Consider the following 22,295-nt stretch of genomic DNA (forward strand, 5'->3'; position numbering starts at 1 on the left):
AAAATTATACATAGCCTTTGATCCATTTCTTATTTTACAAGGCCATTATAAATTGAAGAATGTTTTAAATACTGCAGACGATGACTAAAAACTATTCATTCCAACTTGATGCCAGAAACGTTTAAAAAAACATGGAGAAAGTTTAAATAGTTATAAAAATGTGAGGACTCCCTTTGTGAAAAATGATGATAGAAATGAGACAAAGATTGATAGAAATGAGATAAAGAATTTCAAAGCTTACTTGTTGATGTAAATGTATTAGTGAAGCAAAAATAATCAACAGCATTTAATGTGAGTAAATGATACAAAAACTGCTCTTTTTCATCATCACAACGTAAAAATGCATATCTTTTATACAAGCTCCTGAAAAAAAAAAAAAACATTTTTACTATTTTTACAGCAGGTATTTTTTCGTTAAGTATATATATAAAATTGTATCACAATTATTATAACAATACATTTTGAATATATAATTTTCAAAAATTACCTTAATAATTCTTGGTTTGATAAAAGTTTTTGTAGATGTTTATGCAGCAATTTTTTTTCAAGTGCTAATCGAACCCAAGCTCTGGCATACCCAATATCTGTTTTGATTTCCGTCATAGCTTGAACATTTCTAAAAGTAGAGCCCACAAATAAGTAAAGAGAAGAAAAAAGTAAAGCTACAACTTCAAGTTAAAGCTATTTAAATTACTTAAATGCTTAGAAAACATTTGTATGAAATGTATGAGAAGTTAAAATATTCACCAACACTTTCAGGGGAGGGGTATTAAATACATTTTTAAACTGATTTAAAATAATTAATACTTATTAGAAGCAATCAAAGATTTTTTTAAACGAAGTATTACAACTACAAAATTTCGAACAGGAAACGGACCCTTCACAAAGTTACGATTACCCAAAATGGACCCTCTACAAAATTGAGATCAACCAAAACGGATCTTTCAGGAATTATTTATTGAAAAGCAAATCTAAAATCAAAATAAAGCTGTTTTGGTACATAAGCCAATAATTTTTGGAATCTTTTTGATGTTAAACTAGGAGAATCAAGTTACATAAATCTGCTAATTTTTCAGCGATAAAAAAAGTCGGAACACATCTGTAATTTAACAGTAAGTTACCGTCCTTAAGGCAGGGCTAAGTCAGAACTACAGGCAATATAACAGACAGTCTGGTTATCTATCACATACAGAGACTGCTGTTTCATTCTTATCAGAACTCCTCAGTCTGGAATAGTGAATAACTGAGCTGGAGGCAGATGTCATCTGATTTCAATAAGATGACTTCTGCCTCCAGCTTGGTCATTCATTTCAGACTAAGAGAAAAGAAACTGCAGTCTCTGGATGTGGTAGCTAAGAAGCACGTACATCTCTGATGCTTACGCAAGTGATGAATAATTAATACTGCCAAAAAGAGCGCTTCTTTTCTAAAAAGAAATTAACTTAAGTTGGTTTTGTTTTACAGTTTTGCTTGTTTGTCTTATCATAGCGGAATGAAAATGGCAGCAGTGTTATTGTTTTGACTTCTCTATAAATGCAATTAACTGCAGCTTGAAATTACTGCATAAGGCCTATTTTGAAAACATACTGAAACATGTATAAAAATCAGAGATAAAGAATAGTAGTGTCAAAACTTCACTTCAACTATTCTAATTTTCAACAAAATCATAGAATTTAAAAACTAATTTAAGCAACTAACTTTATGTCGTAAACAAGAGATATTGGGAGAGATTTTATGGTAGGCGTATCTGGTGTCTTTGCTTTCCTCCTATCTTTGTTGCTCTCTTTTCGATGAGAAGTAGGATCACTTTCTAGAGTGAGGTTAGATATATCTAAGAATGGAAAAAAAATAAAATAAATATTTGCAGGAATGTTTAAGCACACAAAAGCACATTAAAAAATTCTAAGCAGATATCCATCAGTGACACAATATTACAGTCGGTCCCGGATTTAACGAACCTTTATTTAACAAATTTCGTGATTTAGCAAATTTTTCTTTTTTCCCCCAACTAAAATAAAGGCAAAAACCCTTATTTCACAAATAATAAACCCCGAATTAACAAATCATTTTAGCAGCCGATTTTTTTTTTAAATTTTTAAAGTTGAGATAGGAAACATTGGATTGTTTTCCAATGATATATCCATCTTGTCTGAAGCAAAAAAAAAAGATTTTTCTTGGAATCAGCAATTTTTGACAAGCGAGAGAACAACCATGAACAGCAATTCTGATGCAGAAAGCAATAATGATCTCTCATTAAAACTTACTTTTTTCCCAAATGCTTTACATGGCCTGGAAATTGTAAAAAACATCTCATGTAGCAGGCTGTAAATGAGTTTTTTCTTCTCTCCATAAAGTCAAAGAAGATCTGTTTCGAGTCGAGTATCAAGGCAATTGTCAAACATCCATTACACAGTACTTTAAAATTTCAAATTATCTAGATTATAATAAGTTGCGGAAAGCTGAATAAAAAGTGTACACTTTCTAATTATGGATATTTTTGCAGTTTCTCATTAGGGCTTTTAGATTAGATAAGGGCATTTTTTTTTTCACACCCTGATATTACGAATAACGCCGATTTAACGCATAAAAGTAACGGTTCTGAGGAATTCGTTGAATCGGGGTCCGACTGTATTAACTACAAAATCAAACATTTTTTTGTTTGAAAAAAAAGTTATTAACAAGTTTGCGACATAGTGACCCACCAGTGGGTCACCCTGGACTTTCTTAATAGATGTGTCCAATGGTGGGTCACCTACTCTGGAGCATTACATGTTGATTTACCACGATTCAAGAAGGGGAGGGGGATAGTAAAAGTTAAAAAAGGCAACTAACTTGGAGGGGGGGGGGGTAGTTTAAAACCTGACATTGAAATATAAATGATCTAAAACAAAACTTTTGAGTGAATCTTAAATTTGTTCTCATTATGTGCATTTAAAAAATATTAATGTGACAGGATATATAGGGTCTGGGGTTAAGTAGTCAACCAGATCAAGTGGTCATAAATCAAATAAAATGCATTATATTTGAAATAAATGAAAGAATGAGGGTAAGTTTCTTATTTTAGATTTTAATGATTAGGAATTTTTTGAAATGCAAATTTTAAAATTGGCATTTTTGTTTACTTATGAAACCTTTAAAAATCTGAACACCTCTTTTAATTTCTTTGTAAAATTTTGTTTTAAAATATTTTTTGCATTGGTTGAGCAGGCTGCTTCCCGGATGTCTCAAGAACATGTCTGCATAAACAGCTAAGATAGATTCATTTTATATAATATTTTAGAACAACTTGAGTAAGATGGGTTAAAGTGGTCCTAGGGTTAGGCTTAACATATATCCTTTCAATCTTCACTTATGAGGCAGATATCAGTTAAATATTAAGTTTACTGTTTATAAGGTAAAATAGATTAAATACAACCGAGCTTAAACTTGATATAGCGTATCGATTAAATTAAAGTAATCGTATAATGTTAGAAAAAAATTGTAGCATTTTTCTGCAACCACAGTTTTCAATTTATTCTATTAGAATAATTCTTGCTATCCCCCTTCACCCTGCAAAAAAATCAGCTGTTAAATATCGGCAAAAAGTAGAAACTTAGAACTAGAAGTATTTTTGCATACATTGAATGCTTCATCATCCTTTCCCCTTTTGTTTCTTAATTAAGTAACATTTTTTCCAAACTGGATTTGAGTGCAATATTTTCTTATTATGTAATTTAGATAATTTAGCAATTATTCAGATGCTATCTTTAATATATCCATATAGAAATAAAACATTGCAAATTATCACACCAAAACTGATGATATTGATCCAGGCGAGTTAAAAATTTTAGGTCATTTATGATGGATTCAGGTCATTTTTTAAAACTATGACCACTTTGTCCCACCCCAGGTCTTTAACACATGTGAAAAAGAAAATGTAATTAAGCTATTTAAATATTTTCTTTTTTTCCAAAAATACAGTGCAGCGTGTTCATTAATGAAATGTAAAACAATGACAAAAAAAAAAAAAAAAAAATTAAGTTTTAATATAAATTCTTGAATTTATTATTTACTTAAGCTGAAAATTTTGAATTTTATGACCACTATACCCCATCAGACCCTACATCAAACTGAGCTCAGAAAGGTACTCCAAAGAATTTTGCTTATACCTAGCACGTTTGTTTAGACTCCAGAAAATGATTACAGTCAAGCCCGCTTATAGGAAAATCAGTTAATAGAATATCCCGTTTAATGTAATGAACTTTCATAGCACCAAACCACTGAAACTAGTCATTTTAATCCTGGTTAATGGAATATCCTGCTTATTAGAATATATTTTTATGGCAAATTTGCTGTTCCATTAAGCGGGTTCGACTGTATGTCATTTACATGCTGAAATCTGTCAAGCATATAGTTTTTTAAAGTGATTCCATTGATCCTTAGAAAGTCTTCAAATATTGAAAAATAATAACTGACTTTATAAGCAACAAAGAGTAAAATCATGCATTTTTTTAACTTACCAATATTTGTAAGATGACTAACAAAAGTGCTTATTGCACCACTTTTGATTAGAAGTAAGCCTATGTTCCAGAAAGGTTCGGATCGAGCTTTACGGTGAATATAAAAGGAACAAAATAAGCGTGACACAAAATAAAATTTTATAAAAGTAAATTATTGAAATAATAATTTAACACAGAGAACAGAAGTGTAAAGCAAGCAGATAAGTAAAAAAGAATACTGAAAAGTAAAAACTAAAGCATAAGATTGGAAAATTATCAAATCCATGCAAATTGAAAAGAAATAAAATATTTTGCAAGCACATGTAACTGATTTGAGTAAATTTAAAATAGTTCTTTCTTTTGTCAGTGTAAATTAATTTTCTAGCCGAAAACCACAAACCAACACAGTTGTTAGCCAGTTACAAAATATTAGGAAAATATGATTTAAATCAAACAATTTCATCTGAACATTATTTTTTAAAATTATAATTTAAATACAACAGGCAAACAGTTATTTCAGCATTTTCCAAATAACAAGGAATTATTACAAAACCAAAAAACCTTTGCCAGTTTATCAAACAAAATATTTTTTGACAGAAAAATTTTCATTAAAAACATAAATATAAAAATTTATATTTCAATATATTTTTATGCTATGTTGAAGTACTTTCAACATCTGCAGCTATATTTCAAAGACATGAAGGGGGGGGGGGGGGGAAGGAGGAGAGAGAGAAAGGAAACAAAACTCTTGATTTATTTTTTCTAGGTTTGCAATTCAACAAGCAACAACTTGTTGTGGCAAAACATAAATGTGCACAAATGAGGAAACATGGAGATTAATGAAGTATTTAAACAAATTTACGAAAAACTTAAGAATTTGGAAAATGCTAAAGTATTTTAGTAAAGGAAAAATGAAAGTAGAATTTCACCTACAATCAATTCTTTTTCTCAGAACACACCATGCCAAAGCTATAAGAAACAAGAAATAGTGGGAGAAATAGTTCAGTTAGAAAGGTTAAGAGAATTGCTGCTAAGAATGAAAATTAGTAATGTTACTTATATGTACGGAAATGACAAAAAAGTTAAGAAATGTTAATCCAATGCTTTTTGAAAAAGGATAAATCAACACATATATACAGTAAATACAAATAAAAGAACAAAAGTGACAACTAGCAACAGGCTCTGGGTTCAGCTAAGCTGGTCCTAGTCAGTTTAAAAATCCCCTATAAAAACCTAGAGTTCTCTTAAAACTATTCACCCCATTGCAAGTAACAGCTACTTCTGGTAAAGTATTTCAAATGCCTACAACCCTGAAGTAATAATCTTTCCTAATTTCATAATTAGCTTGGAATTTGAAAAGCTTAAAGCAATGAACACTGGTTGACCATCTGTGCAGAAAATTTAGTCCATACACGTCTTCCATTTTAATGAACTTAAATCACTAGATCATATCCCCTCTTACTCTCTTTTGCTCAAGACTATACAAATAAAGCATTCTAAGCCTGGAATAATAAATCTAAATTAGAAAGCTGATTTATTAAACTCATGATCTTTTTTGAACCCTTTCCAATAAATTGATATCTTTCTTAAGACATCTAGACCAAAACTGAACAGCATACTCCAAAAAAGGTCTTATCAAACTCCCGAATAAAGGCAGAAGAACTTCCAATAGACCTAATGATGAAACCCAACATTCTATCGGCTTTGCTATTTGTTATACTGCACTGGTCACTAAACTCAAGTCCTGACTGATTAGGACACTCCCAGATCAACAACAGTTTATTCTTTGCTTAAGATAGATCCGAGTAAATAATAACTTGCATGCTTAACATTTTCCAACATTGAACGGTATACCCCACTTTGTATACCAAATTTGTATACCAAAAACATATAAAAATCGAACCTGATAACTCCCCGAGTGATGTTCAAGCTAAAAAAGCTGAATTAAGAATAAACTCATCAGTTGGTTACATATGTTTATCAGTTGACTAAATATTTTGTCCAAAATTTACTAACGTTGCCTTTGTACAATTATGATCAGTTTTGCAATTAAAATTGCATTTTTGGTTGCTCTTCAGAAGGGAAAGTTTATTTATTTATTTTCTCTCTCAATTGATGCAAATTTCTAAAACCAAGATAGAGTAAAAAATACGTTTTAAATTTTGGTACTTACATCCCTTTGCTTCTCACTGCCTCATATGTTTTGAAAAATTAACATAATTTGACTTAAAATGCATTTGTACAAAAGCAATTAAACACATGCCTTTTGCATTTTTTCACTGGTTTAAACGATTGCCAATAAATCATAAATAGATTTTACTTTTTTTTTAATTAAACTTTTTTTAAGTAAACATTTTTAACATTTTAAAACTACATAAAAATTATAAAACATAAATATTTTTTAAAAATAGTGAACTTTTTTTAGGTGAAAATAGAGGGGGAAATCATTGTTTTGATGAAAACACAAATTAGAAATATTCTGTCAAATGTAAAATTTTGAATAAAATCATTAATTTAAAATACAATATTTTATGTTAATAAACAATTTTATGATTGATAAAAATATTTATGTCACACACGCTTTTCCAATACGTAACTGCATAAATAGCCTTGATGAGATTAAGCTAACACAAATATACAAAGAAGCTAAACTAAAAATTACTTCCATATAAGATTAATTTAAAATGAAATGCAGATGTATTTCAAGATACAGTGTAGTACAAAGTGTGAAATCAACTTTTCTAAATAATTTTATAAAAACCATTCTAACAGGAATAACATTAGTTTTAATTTCCAAAATAAAAGCAAAGATTTAACATAAAAATCTAACATAAAAGTGATTTATTTAAAAGCATAACTAAATTACTCATGGGTTGATTTCTAAGCCAAACTACAATAAAAAATAGGTGAGAGTAAAATAAATATAAAATTAAATAATCAAAATGTATGCAGAAAAGTATTAATTTTAAAAAGGGGGAGGGGGATTGCCATATTTTTTTATCAGTTCATACCTAACAGCTGTGTTATGGTTTAATATCTAAAAAAAGAAATGCAGGAGCCAAACAGTCTTAAAGACTTACTGTGCTAAAATTTGCATGAAATTGAAGGGTAGCAGATGAGCTGGGTTCTCATGAGTCCCCATGCAATTTAAGACCTAGTTTGCTTCAAGTGCGTATTTTCAAGAATTAGATTTATTCAAACAAAATTTTTAAAAAATAATAAGAATAATTGATGTTTATTGAAAATAAATTAAAAAAACAGTAGGACAATGTTAATTTGAGAAGAAGAAGAGTTTTTTTGTAAAAATGAGAGACCAAAAGAGGTTATAGATAGTTGTCTCAAAAAACATCAATTTTCCAGAACAATTTGTTAAAATGATCTCCAATTTATTTATTCTGGCAAACATGGAGGGAAGCAGACAACTAAAACCAATATAATTTGCAAGAGAAAAAGGGTTCAAGATTTTTACTCATGTTTTAGAAGTTCTCCTACTAATTCTTTGAGAAAAATTGCAAAACATTGTGAACGTAAGTTGTTTTTATTGCAACATTTTTCTTTAAATAGTATAGATTATTACTATCAACAGGGATAGATGCACAGATTTAAAATATACCTGGGGTTAAAAAATTTGGATCAATTGGCTTCCCAGAAGATTTACATTCTTCTACTTCAAGGTAACTAACAAGATGAGACCACAATGCAGATTTACCCTAGAAAAATAGAAAAAAAGCTGTCTTAACATAGGATTGAAGTTAAATCATTTGCATTATTTGTGATTTCTTATCAATTTTACCACCTTAAAAATTTGTTGCAAACTGCAACAACAATTGATTGCAATTCAAATTTAGTCACAACAAATTGGTCAAAAAGTAGAAAAATCGATAAAAGTAAGTTCTGTAAAATATTTCTTATCAAAAATTTTTGTTTAAACGAATTTTTGTACTGAAATCATAAATACTTCAAATGCCTCAAGACACAGCATGTATAGAAACTAAAAATACTTATGAGTTATGGTCATTACTTCTGCTAGTACAGAAAAACCTTTATTGTTGCAAAAACCACAAATTAAACAATTAAATTATTTTTCTATAGGCTATATTTCTTTGAGTAAAATTCTTAACAAGCACAAATTTTCAAAAGAATTGAAAATTTTGTTGAACAAGCTGCAAGAAAAAGTATAAAAAGGTGATGAAGCGGAAAAACCAAAGTAAAGATACAAAAATTGAAAAAGCAGGTTAAACTGTTGTTAAAGTAATAAAAAAGGGGGGGGGGGTGATAGTTTATTTTTTGAAACATGAAAGATATTATTCCTTTTAGACAATTATTTTTTATTCATCTAAGACGAAAATTTGATTTTCATCCAGTTGTTCCTTTTACCTTTGTCTTACGCTTGATTTCTCATGATCACTGTAAGCACTTTTAAGTAAAAGGAAGTAAGATGGCTCAGTTGAAATTTCATTTCTTTAACAAAAGAATGTAAATTAATCAAGGATTGTGAAATAAAACAAGCTGTCTACATTAATTGTGGATAAATTTCAAATCTTTCACTCATATAAGGGACAAAAAATGTGCAACGTCCACACATTAAAGTAAATTACCTTTAAAAGGCGTTTAAACAAATTATCTGCAACATGAAGTTCAGTTGTAATTCAAAAGTAGAATTAAACAACTCTTCTGAAACTATTATACTGAATCCTTCCAAATTCAATAAAAATTTCGGTCTTAAGAGGTTCTGCTCAGCAAAATTACTATTAAAAGTACAACCAAATCTCAGACATGAAAGCGCCAGCCGACAAAAAAGCTGAACCTTTCGGGAACGCTAAAAGCATCACACCGAATGCATACACCATATAAAGTAAGCATACAGACATCATTTTATGCATTTAAAAAGTTATTTGTGTATACATCAAATTAATAAGAGAAAAAGATGCTTACTTTCATTTCCAGAAATATTCCTTTACTAAAACTAATCTTTGGGTTTCAAAATCAAACCCTTTTTTGTGAATTAATGCATAATTTATAAAAAAGAAAAATTGTTGAAATTTTTTAACATTATAACGTCACAAAACACACTAAGTTTCCATCTGACAGCTTTTTCCTTATGCTGTAGAAGGAGAATTATTAAAAAAATATCAAACAATTATGAAGATAAAAATTCTTGAATTTGTACAACAATTACTAGATAATTATACAGGAGACAAATATTTCTGAAAATTCATTAAATATTAAGGGTAATTTATTGCTCTCTCTTTCTTTTTTCAATCTGTTGGGCCATCTGCTCTAACTTTCTTCACAGTTTACTTTGCCGCTAACATTGACCTTTTGTACGCAGTCCCCTTCACACTTACTTAGAATTCTTCATCTTTCAATTTTATTTTTAATCTATTTTTCAACCAAGAAAATTTAAATGTTTTTACCATCATCTGTTTCACACGCTTTATGCTCTTCATTCATAGTTAAGATATTCATGACGGATAAACTAACATCTTTCTAGCAGCTTCACTAAACTGAACTATCGCACGGCCATGTGCACCAACACCAATATATGCTAACAATGCAATCAAAACATTGTATAGTACAATCTGAAGTTATTTTTTTGAATGAACTCTTAGCGCCCCTTCTTTAAAATTCACAGCCAAAATATCAAGCATTTTATCTACGCCACTTTCCATGCCTGGTGACATAAACTTCTTCCCCTTTTGAAAATGCTTACACGGAAGATGATCGTCATCGAACCACACGAAAGTAACCATGCCTACCCTGACCCTGCTCTTGTTCTGTTCATGAGCTGCTCTTATCACTAGGAGAATGGACGCGGTGTCTGTGATAAATGGAAGTTAGAGATCGCCTTGCGTCGCAGACACTCCACTCCCCCTATTACCACTCATGACTTCTTCATGGATTTGCATCGATCTCAGAAACAGTGCGGAGAACTTTCAAAAAAGTGAATTTCCGCAAAAACTTTTATGCCTGAAATCTTGCTGCCGTGAATACCAATACAATGAAATAAATATCCAGACTCACTTCACTTGCGATTACATTGGTTGAATTTCATTAAAACGAAATTATCACTCCAACAAACAAAATTTACGGTCTCTTTTAAGTTCATTGTAACAGAATTTAACTGTATAACAAAAGTGCCTAAGACAGGTAAAATTCAAGCCAATTCAAAACTACATGTTAATGGTACATATCTTTTCCTCTTACATGCCAGGTTGGGCATGCAAATTATTGCTGAACTTCTCTAAAAAATGAATGTGTTCTACTTTATTGAAAACAGTGCCCCTCATACCTATGCCATATGAGACAAATGCAATGATCTCTTCACTTCAGAAACTTTCTTTCACTCCTTGCATTCATTAATTGTTCATAAACATTTGGCTGCCATTATTACAATGAGTTAACTGTGTGCATATACTGTCTGCTCATTCATTTATACATAAACTGAATAAATTAAGTTAATACAGATGTATTTATAAAGTAACTGCATTATTGATATGCATCAGTAGCCGATATGTGTATATTTTGCTATGTTTTTAATAATATGCAATCTAACAAATATTTTGGGCATGTAAAAGTTTCATTTTGGTACGTATTTTTTAGACAAACATACCAAATAGGGGGTGCAAACATTCCAAGATTTTTTGAGGCCTGATATCCGCATAAGTTCACACTACATATATGTTCACAATTGGTACAAAATACCTGTTTTGATTGAAGTCCATGTGCCCATACGCGCTCCAGAAGATCACAAAGACTTGCAATAAGAGTGTTTTCTTCAACACCAGTAATACTGATTTCATTATGTCCCAATTCAACAGCTTCCTGACCCATTTTTTCAACAAGCATACGTTTGGTCTACAAGAAATATTACACATTATATACTTATCAAGGAATTTTAATGAGAGAAAAATGATAGAGAATGAATAAATACTATTCAAAATTTCAAAAAGCAAAAACTTTAAACCAAAAGAAAAAATACATAATGCTTATTATCAAGTTGGATGGAAAAATAAAACCTGTTGAAATAAAGATGAATATAATTTTATTAATTTTTCCAAATGCAAATTGCATTCATTTTCATGATATAATGGCTAATAAAATTCTATCTATGAAGGACTATTTCATCTACTGAGGGATTGCAGCAGTATAAGGGATTGTAGCTAAGCAATTCCATGGGTAACTGACTCGACAATTTTAAAGCAAAACACTAAGTACAGTCAACACTTGATAGCTCAAAGTCTTATAACTTGAATATCCCTTTATCTTGAAGTTTTTATTGGGTCCCAAAATTATCAGTGTTTCCCAATGCTAAGTTGTCTTTACATCTCAAGGTAACAACTTTTAAGTCAAAGCTCCTAAAAAGGTTTTGTTTTCATTTCGCGAAAATCCAGCAAAAAACACATGATTTGTTTTCCCCCTTTTACACAGTGTTTTGCTTTATTAGTTTGCACAAGACAGGAATTTATTCACAAGATACTATAGAGCAACTTAATGGCATTTATCCCCCCCCCCCCCGATTCTTCGAGACGAGTGTCGCCGCCTTGTCTTTTTTTTCTAGAAGTTGATGAGGAATTGGTATAGTATTGCCGGATTAAGTAAAAAGTAGCCGATCGGGCTAAAGTTTGCCACAGCTAGCTACCTATAACTTTATTGAGTTGCAGCTGGCTATTTTTGGGCAACTTAAAATTTCGTCAAAATTTGAAAAAAAGTAGCCTTTTTATCATGAAGACATAAATAATAGTGCTTTTATGACAAAATAATGTTTGAAAGTAATGGGGAAGAGAAATTGGGCGACCTTACATTATTTTGGCCTGTTTTCTTAACATTTTGGGTTTTTTGCTATCTTGAAAATATGGCAGCCCTGCTTGGTCATTTCCAATCCAGACTTCAGGATTGAGATTTGGTTGTGTAGTGTTTACTTAAAATGATGTAAAAACAAAAATTGATTACCTTAGTTTAGAACAGCTTCGAAAGTTGATTTGTTAACAAACTAAATGATTTAATTCCGATAATGAAAAAAAATGTAAGTAGACAAAGATTACTTCCTCTTTTTAAGTAAGTATGTTAATAAAATTTATTCTCTGGGGAAAATATTTTTGTACAGTACTAAAAACTCTTATTATTCTAAACTATGATCGTTATAGTAGATCTAACATACACAATTTAGGGAGTGTCCGTTAAGGGAGGTTTTACCTTTTTTTTTTTTTGTCATGCAATAACATACTTTTTGATTCAGGTTACAGTTATTTCTTTATTACTAGATTTAATTTTTGATAACCTTTGATGAAACTTACTGCTTGTTACTCTTTTGGTGTGTGAAAATTTGACTCCCTGTTTTGAAGGGTGTAGCATAGTTAAAGTAAGTTCCCTCTATTTTTCCCTTAGTAAGTTCCCAACAAAGAGTAAGTATAATGTTTTAAAGATTTTTTAAGCATTTTTATTTATTTTATTTATTAATATGTGATGGGAAAATGTCAGATTCAAGACCAACTTATATAGATATGACCCGAGCAACGGCGAGGTTCCTACGAGACTTTGTATCCGCACATACCACACCCCATTACAGTTGAGTTGTACCGCCACCTACCGGCTATTCCAGTAAATTCCAGGCCGAGAAACCAAAACCAAGACTAATTTTTTTTTTTTTTGAATGAATTTTGATTTAAACATTTGTACCTATCAAATTAGGAAATTATACAATGAACTTGTTTTAATACAACAGCTTGTAAAAAAAATGTATTTTATCAACAGAATGACATAACTTTAAAATAAAAATATATATATAATTTCAGTTTTGTACTTAAAAAAAAATTGTTTATTAAGTTGTCATAAAATGCAAAACAATTTGAATTTGAAATAAAAATGATTAAGCAATTGTAAAAAGATGCACTTAAAAATATGTAAACAAATACTGATTAAAGTGCTGATTTCAGATTGATCTAATTATGGATCTGAATACGAAATGATGCAAGATTTGACCATTTAAATGATCACTGAAGATTTAAATCGCTAGAATCCTGAATAAAATGTCAATGTAGTACTAAAAATGAAAATTACTGCAGATACAACAGTAAAAAAACACCCAGCAAAGATGCTTGTGAGCTAATATAGTGATTCAATGCACCAGATAGGCATACCAAAATTATGATCTTGATTTGTATAATTTAAAGACCGGTAACATTTAAAGACTAATTTTACAACATAACAAGCAAATCCATCAGAAAATGTTCTAAACTTTATAGATATTTTATAAAACAGAACCGATTTTGAAATTGTTCAGAGTGTGAATTTTATAAGATGATTTGAAACGGGTAACATCATTAAAATACTACAAACTACTTCGTCCAAATATACCCACATAGAGTTTAAAGGTAGATTAGGGTACAAAATAAGCATTAAACTACAATTTAATAAACACTTACTCTGTCTCGATATGTTGGTAATCCATATTGTTCTACGTAAGCTGTCGCATGGGAATACATGAAATGAAATCCCAAGCTCTTTCGAGCTTGAATTTCTTTCGGAACTACAGCATGGCATACAACAGTATACCATTTTATGATTTTATGTCAAAAGTTGATGAATAAAAATTGATAGAATTAATAATAACAATTTTAAAACTCAGATTTTAACACACAAACAGCGCGCCAACTGATGAAAGTACAGTTGAATAGCAGTGACACCCATCAGTATTTTCCAAATTTGCACGGTCATGGAAGATAGCTCATACCTATGTAAGTTGATCTTGGTCAGGTTTTAGGAGAATCACCCACATGTTAAAAATAAAAACGAAATATAAAAACTAGAAAAAGACATGAAATGAAGTTTTAATAAAACACTGCTAAACATATTTGTTGCTTATTACTGTATGTCACATAGACAAAAAAAAAACCATTAAAATTAAAAAAGTTTTTTTTTTTCTCCCGAACGGCAGAGAACTTGACAAATTGATGAAAGACAAAAACAACAAATAATAACATATTACCCTCATTTTACATTCTTTGAGCAAGGCAACAACAAATTTCCAATAAGTTTGAGATATTGATGCTGGTGAGACATCATAATGTTTTTGGCCTCGGATGGTTTTTGTTCTTGCCTCTTGAATGTATTTCTGCAAAATATTAACAAAGTTATTAAGGGATAAAAAAGTTTTTTTAAAAAAAAGAACTATACAAATCTAATTTTTATAAGTATAATAAACAATTCAAATAGTTTTAAAAAAGGCATCTAGCTAGTTCATGAAAAATAAGTTGTAAATTTTAAAACAGTATCATTTTGCATTTATTTTTACAAGGAATATTTTATCAGTTTCCAATGGATCATGAACAGGTATGTTTATGTTACATTTCTGTGTAGTTTTTAGAAATTTATACTTCTATTTCAATTATTTAAATATTAAGTACTCAAAAATTACAGAAACTTCAAATTTTAGAATTTCTTTTGCTTATTAATACTAAAACAGCAACAGTGCCTACAGTCATTTGGAGACAAAGAAAACACATGTCACTCCTGAGCAACCATGGCAATTAAAGAACTAAAATAAAATTTTCCTTGAATAATTTAAAAGCCCAAATGATACTTTTGGTACACTACATAATTTATAGTAGATATTTCCTTGGAGAAAATCTCTTACTTTAAATCTGATATAATTACAAGTAATAAAGAAACTTATTTGAATTATTTATGGAAATCATGGATGTGAATGGTAACTTTCAAAGTCATTACATTAATTTTAAACAGCAATAAACAAAAAAATTCGAAATTACAATCTTGTTTCTGCATTTTTGCTTCAGAGCAACACCAAGACACCTAATCCCAGGAATAACACTAAGCTGTCCTACTGTTGTTCTGAGGTGACGATATATTCAATGTATATGATATCGAAAAGCAACAAAAACGAAGTCCACATATATGCAAACTTATCATCCATTTCTCAAAGCCTTTCTGACTCCCCTAAATGACATTCCTGTTAAAGGTGCCCCTAAAGTATGTAACTAGTAAAATATTTTTTTAAGTTGTGGGACTCAGAAGTACTCATTGAAAAATGATACAAACATATCAGATTTTGTTTTTTAAACTGTTTTCATCCAAATGTCTGCCTGGTTATTTGCTCCTTTAATTAAACTGGCTTTTTGTCTACAACATGTTAATTATGTTGAAGTCAGAAAACTAACGCATCATAATTTTATAATTATTGATCAATGTATGCTACATTGTATGCCAGCAACAAAAAGTTCAGATTTCTGGTTATGGTAATAATATTTAATTTACGAAACAATGAAATGCTGTTCTAAAAACACTAACAGATGTGATGAGGCTAAAATGATGGGGATAATACTTATTAATTAGTTACAACATGAAATGTAAAATTCGCGAGATTTTCATTTATTGAATTTTAGGAGTTGATGATTTTTTTTAAAATTGCATAAACTTCTGTTGCCAAGGTGCAATTTCGTATCAAAATGATGTATATTCAGGCCATTTTTATACCAATAACTCATATTTTCTGTCACATTGGACACACAAAGAAAAAATTTATCACTGTTTAGAGAAAATTATATCTGTAATTGCTACAAATCAGATAACAGTAAAAAGTCATTGAACAACAATAAATACATTGAACAACCCTAAAATATATGCATAGAAATAACTCCCTAGCTTGGATAAGTTTGTTAATAATTAAATGGAAAGAACAGAATAAAAGTAAGGCACAATCCATTACTTTAAAGAATTAATCAGTTAAATGAAACATATTTGAAGAAAGGGATACACCACATACCACAGGAAGTAGCAAAACACAATAGCAATGAAAACATGCAATAGCCAGTACTCACTTTCCATAGACCTGCATGTTTTTCAGCAAGTTGAAACTAGCAGACAAAACATAGACTGTTAAATCATGCTAAGTTACGACAAGTCTGTTAAACATGCCAGATAAAAAAAGTAAGAAACTGATTTAAATTAGTAAATACAGCAATTAAAAGCATGCATATGATACACAACATATAAGATAATAAAAAAAGTTTTATTGAAGGGAGATTGCACCATATACCTGCCCTAAAGCAACTAAAAATTTAATGCACATTTGCAAAGCTGACATTAAACATTATTAAGATAAAAGAAGAGCTACAACAGACTAAGAAACAGAATTATTTTAGACCATTACCATGCCTAATTATACACATTACATACTTACAAACATATGTATAGATAAAAATTCTAAATCAAACAGAAACATAAATGTAGCATATTTTAAGTTTTTTTATGTATTTAATTTAAATTATGGAATACAGCTGTAAAGAATTAAGAACTGTTCGACTGCTTTTGTTGAAGGTTGTTTTAAATAACTTAAATTAAATCATGGCTAAATAGAGTGAAATAAAATCGTTATCCTTTTTAAATACAATTATTCAATAATAATTTACCAGTGAGAATTAAAAAAAAAAAGTTTTACCTTTATACTTGTTTTGGTAAACAGCAGTGAACAAAATATTACAAACATTTATCTTAAAACAAATGCGGGAAAAAAGTAGCAGTGCATCCTCTTCAAGAATTTTGATGAAGCTAGTAGTTTTATAATAGCTTTGTGATTTTTGTTACCATATATATTATCTCTCAATTTTTTTTTGAATTTATTTATTTATTTATTTATTTATTTATTTTTTTTTTTTTTTTTTGTCTTTTTGTAACATTACCTTATTTTCTAATCAGTAATTCATGAAACTTTATACATAAGGCATCATAGTGGTTAGAGCATCCTGTTAAAAGAGTGAAAATTGCGCGTTTTGTTGTTTTTGAAACACTCTTTTTCTTCCAGTTAATCTCGATCCAAATTTCCAAATATATATAACTTAAAGTCAGTGCAGGATTGTGATCCACAGTTGTACTTTTGCATTAAAATCAGGGGAAAAAAAACATTTATTTTTGAATGGTAAATCTTTTTTTTTTCCTTTTGGGTGCATTTTTAATACTTTTTAAAACTATAAAAGTAAGGCATAATTTTACATTATTTTTCACCCGCATTGGTCAAAAATAAACAAACAAATCACATTGTGGTTAAAACATTGAGAAAAAAAATCAGAGATTTGAATTACTTCTTTCAAGCACAAATCCTTTGCACGGGTCAGCTAGTAAAATGAAAAGCACTTCACATAGCAGAAAATAGTTTTTAGTAATAAAAGAGATTTAATTATACGTATAACTTAGATTTAAGGATAATCAAGGGACTGGAAAAAGTTATCCTTAAATCAAGGATATCGCTAAATCAAGGAGCAGACATTCAATGCATTGAGATCCGGACTAGTGAAATGTATCATTAAATTGAAGAAATCGTTAAATCGGGTATCGTTAAATGCTGTATTTAAATTACTGATATACTATACTTAAATTACTTTTCAAAAACGTTCCAATTATCACATCCATGCATTTTATTTACTCTACAGAGCAAATGAAACGAAAAAAAGGAAATAAAAGTGATTTTATTAAAAAGAGATAGGACCAAAAAAGTATAAAAACAGTTAAAATTTCAAAATTTTATGCGTATCAACTAAGTTAAAAGAAAAATTCTGCTTTATGTGAAATATGTTCAGTTGAGTCATTCTTAAAATTAAATGGAAACAATCAAGAGAAAGCAAGCAAAACATGAAAACATGGAGTACACATTAAAGTAAGCTCAAAACAAATTAAATTTTAGAATAAATTACTTTAAAAAAAATAAAAAAAAGGAGCTGAAAACAAAAAATTTTTTTAACTTTAAATCAAAAGATTCTTGAATAGCTATCGGGTCTTTGGCTTTTGTTCAAATCTCTTTTCATTCTTAAGCTCAACTCTATTGCATATGTGCATGCAGTTCTATGCAGAATTAAGTGGTTTCATGTTGTAATATTTTCTTTTACTTTTATGCACAAAGGTACTTCCTTTTTTCTCATCAGGTCCTTTATCTAATTTGAGCATTTTCAGCAGCAATATTTATTATGTTTTATATTTATATATATATATATATATATATATATATATATATATATATATATATATATATATATATTTGTTTTAAACTTGATGACAAGGTTCTAGTAAAACATTTAACTTTTTAATTAGAAGTTGAAAACAGATTTTCATTCAGACAAACACATTGATCCAATACCTGTTCAAACATTATTAGTTGAGACTAAAACCTTAGTTTTTACGAGCATTAAATATTTGTTTTAGACAATTCAATCTTATTAATGATCACACAATGAAATTCATAAATACTTCCTTGAAACAATATAAAAAATTACTTTTCTTTTAGTGTTTTAAGCAAGTGTATACAGAACTGAACTTTCAACTCTATATAGATTTGTAAATAAATTGTAATTCTAAGAACTTAATATCCGATGCTGATTTTTCTGTAAGAGTAACATTACTGCTGTTTACAGATTCAAAACCATTTTAACTCTTGAAATGAATACTGCATTTTTTCCCCCACAGAGATAAATTGCATTTAAAGAAAGGGACACAAAACTTTTAGCTTTTATTCAATATGAATGACTGCACATTTATTTTTTAATCATTATGAACATCCTTGACCACTTAATGAACTTAAAAAAATGGTTTACTTCATTAGGCAGCAAGGAGGGATACAAGGGAGGAGCGATCGCCCCTCCCTTGAGGGACTTTGCACCGTCAATGTTTCAGAACTGAAGAGCTGAAACGCAAGTGTAGGCCATATTTGATGATGTCACTGGAATGTATGACACGCTCGAAACTCTCTCCCCGAATCTTCCAAAATTAAAATTTTAAAAAGGCAATTTAAGAAAATATTTTGTAAAATTTTGAGGAGAAGAGATTTTGAGGCCTTCCCCCAGACATCTTTTAAAAATATAGGTCATATATTAGCGATTGTAAACCATTTCACATAGTGTTAGGGGAAGGGATGAGGTTCAGGTAGTTTTTAAAAATTAAGGTTACTCCCCCCACCTTCCTCCAAACCCCCCACAATTTTAGATAATATTCGATGATGTTAAGGGAAGGGGGTTTCGAAACACTCTCTTGGAGTTATTACAAAATTGAAGTTACAAAAATACAACTTTAGAATACCTTTGGTAACGGGAAAGGAAAAGAATGGGCCCGGGAACCTCTTCTCCCGCTTCTAGGCTAAATCTCTAAACTTCTGTTGTTTCACATAAAAATTATGTTGTAACTCCCCTTCCCAGCATATGTAAATTACCTAGTAAGAGGTTTAGAGAGGCAAGTAAAAAAAATCAATCGCTTCCTAATTAGAAAATTTCTGGATCGGTCCTTGTTAGGCAACCCAAAAATATCATCCAAGTTTCGACAAAAAAAAAAAAAGAATGGAAAGTATTAACATTGTTCCATTTATCATTGAACAGTTCTGCATAATATAAAATATAGTTCAGTAAAATAGTTAAAATATAGAACTAGACATTGAAAAACTAACAAATTGATAAATATAATAAAATAAATGTGAAAGCAGCTGCAACTTTTACAAATGATTAATAACTGTTTAAAATAAACCAATTTTGGTTGTTAAAAGTAAAAGTACCTGGACGACCGAGCCTCGCTCGGCTTTAAAAGAATTATTTTTTTGTCAAATCGTGTTTTTTTTAAGGTTCAATACTTTTCCAAATATAATTTAAAAGCTTCACGTTAACAAAATATTAAGCATTCGACCTTCTTATAACACTAAAGTACCAAACAAAGAAGATTCTGAATGTAATTAAATCAACATTTTGCGTTAAACTATCTGTTACATTTGTTTCCACTATACAATTTTGTTGTCAGTAATTAAGATATTTTGACCTTAGTTTTGCTATGGTGAAATCGATTTTTAACTGAATACTTCCTTTCATACTATGATGCGTTTCACGATTTTATCCCAATCGAGATTTTCCTTTTGAATAAGTACTTTTAGTTTTTACACCAGAAAATGCTACATACATCATGATATCCACAAACCATTCCAACAAATGATAACTGTCTTAACGAAACATAAACAGTCTCAAGACATACGTTTCTTCGAAATAAAATTTAGATGCGTGATTTAAAAAACATGTTCAACTATTTGAAGTGTAGAAAGAAAATAAATAAATAAAATAAAATAGGACGGTCAAGCAATAGTTTCACTTAAAAAAGAAAAAAGCCTTACATCGACTTACATAATGCTTTTGAATCTGTTTTCAGCCAAGTGTGTTTGAAATTAGCCAAAGTGGCCAATATCAGCCAAGCCTGGCAATCCTAAGCAAGTTTAAAACTTTTAAAGAGAGAAGAGACAAATTTTCATTGTTATGGTTGCAAATTGTCTGCCTGATGCGTCAATTCACAGTTTACTTCAAGGCTTAACTCAATTAGACTTTGTATTAAAAAACTTTTTTTTGTAAAAAAATCACGTTTTTACAGAAAAAACACTGATGTAGATCAACTTAGAATGCTAATTTACAATTAAATCCAAAATTTCATCCAAATCGTTAGAGCCGTTTTCGAGATACCAAATATATACATACCCACAAGAATTGCTCGTTTAAATATATAAGATAGATTTTCATGCAATAAAAAGAAAGGGAGGCGATCGTTTGTATAATGAAATGCAAGGACTTAAATATTTAATTAGACAAGCAAAGACAAAAAAATATTAAGGAACACATCTAAAGAGTTTAAAAATCATCTGTGAAGGCAATTCCTTATAGTAGTACTAAACATATTTCAATCAAAATATTTAGTGACAATGATTTTCCATGCACATAATTAGTCTTAATATTCCCTAATACCATTTAAATTTTATTCTAAAGTTTTAAAATTTCTTGTTTGATTTAAAAGCTAATATTTCATTTCTAGAACTAAGAGCAAATAAACTGAAAATAAAAGAAAGTGCTTTGTGTTGTTGAGACATCTGTTGGAAATTTCAATATGTGACATTTAATTTGAACGTTGTGGGTGTGTTTTTCGTAGTTATAAATGTCTACAACATAATTCTAACTAATGTGCTACAAACATAAATGTCAAACTGAAAATATAAAAGAAAACATTTTTTACTTCAACTACAAAACATTTTATGACCAAATTGTTTAATTTTCAAAATTTATGTTACTTTAAATTAAAAAAAAAAACAGAAAACAACATTTAGCTCAATGTGTAATTAATTTAGACATTAAAGCAAAGCAGGGACGAATGGTGAACTTTCAGTTAGTGATCCTTTCAATGTTACATAGAAACCACTTTTATTAGAATACTAGCCGCTAGGGTGGCTAAATTAGTGCCTCGATATGCATTTGAATTGATTGCATTTCAAAATCAATGCAAGTCTTAAGTGGCTGGTTTGTGACAAGATGAAATGCTGATACATGTCACTATGTTTCCTTGAAACAAAAAATAAATTAAACACCTTCTTTTTGGCGGAAATATAAATAATATATGGCGATGATGATGAAAGATAGATCGTAAAAATAAAGAAATTGCTTTACAATGCTATGGAATCTTACTTCTCTTTGGCCCGAGTTGATTTGTAAATGCTCAGCATGTTGATTACGACGATCTCTTCGCTTGCATTGAGTATTTGTTGATCTTCTTCTAGATCTGTAAAGTACAATTAGTAATACATTAGTCAAAAAATTACAAGGAAGTTACTTAAAATGAAAGAGCAAGAACATTAAAATTAGACTTAGAAGTACTGTATTAGATGCATCCAGCTCAGTTACTTCCTATTCCGGGCTGATGAGTGCTAAAAAGGACGAAAGTGAGTCCTTTTCAGCACTCATCAGCCTCGTCAGTCCTCGGATGGAATAACAGAGTTGGCGGTGTACTTAATGTATTGTGTTA

General features: G+C 29.7%; 1 protein-coding gene across 1 annotated transcript in view; it reads right to left on the minus strand.

The window, feature by feature from the left end:
• LOC129226398 (DENN domain-containing protein 5A-like) overlaps positions 1 to 22,295 on the minus strand; it is a 65,988-nt gene that overhangs the window by 17,288 nt on the left and 26,405 nt on the right. The window contains exons 13-21 of the mRNA XM_054860999.1: positions 21,959 to 22,052; positions 16,316 to 16,351; positions 14,467 to 14,592; positions 11,184 to 11,336; positions 8,092 to 8,188; positions 4,500 to 4,586; positions 1,699 to 1,831; positions 488 to 616; positions 242 to 363 (exon numbers count right to left, since the gene is read on the minus strand). Coding sequence (XP_054716974.1) covers positions 242 to 363; positions 488 to 616; positions 1,699 to 1,831; positions 4,500 to 4,586; positions 8,092 to 8,188; positions 11,184 to 11,336; positions 14,467 to 14,592; positions 16,316 to 16,351; positions 21,959 to 22,052 — 977 coding nt within the window. The remainder of the gene's footprint in view (positions 1 to 241; positions 364 to 487; positions 617 to 1,698; positions 1,832 to 4,499; positions 4,587 to 8,091; positions 8,189 to 11,183; positions 11,337 to 14,466; positions 14,593 to 16,315; positions 16,352 to 21,958; positions 22,053 to 22,295) is intronic.

The sequence above is a fragment of the Uloborus diversus genome, chromosome 7, assembly GCF_026930045.1.
Source record: "Uloborus diversus isolate 005 chromosome 7, Udiv.v.3.1, whole genome shotgun sequence".
Taxonomy (NCBI): Eukaryota; Metazoa; Arthropoda; class Arachnida; order Araneae; family Uloboridae; genus Uloborus; species Uloborus diversus.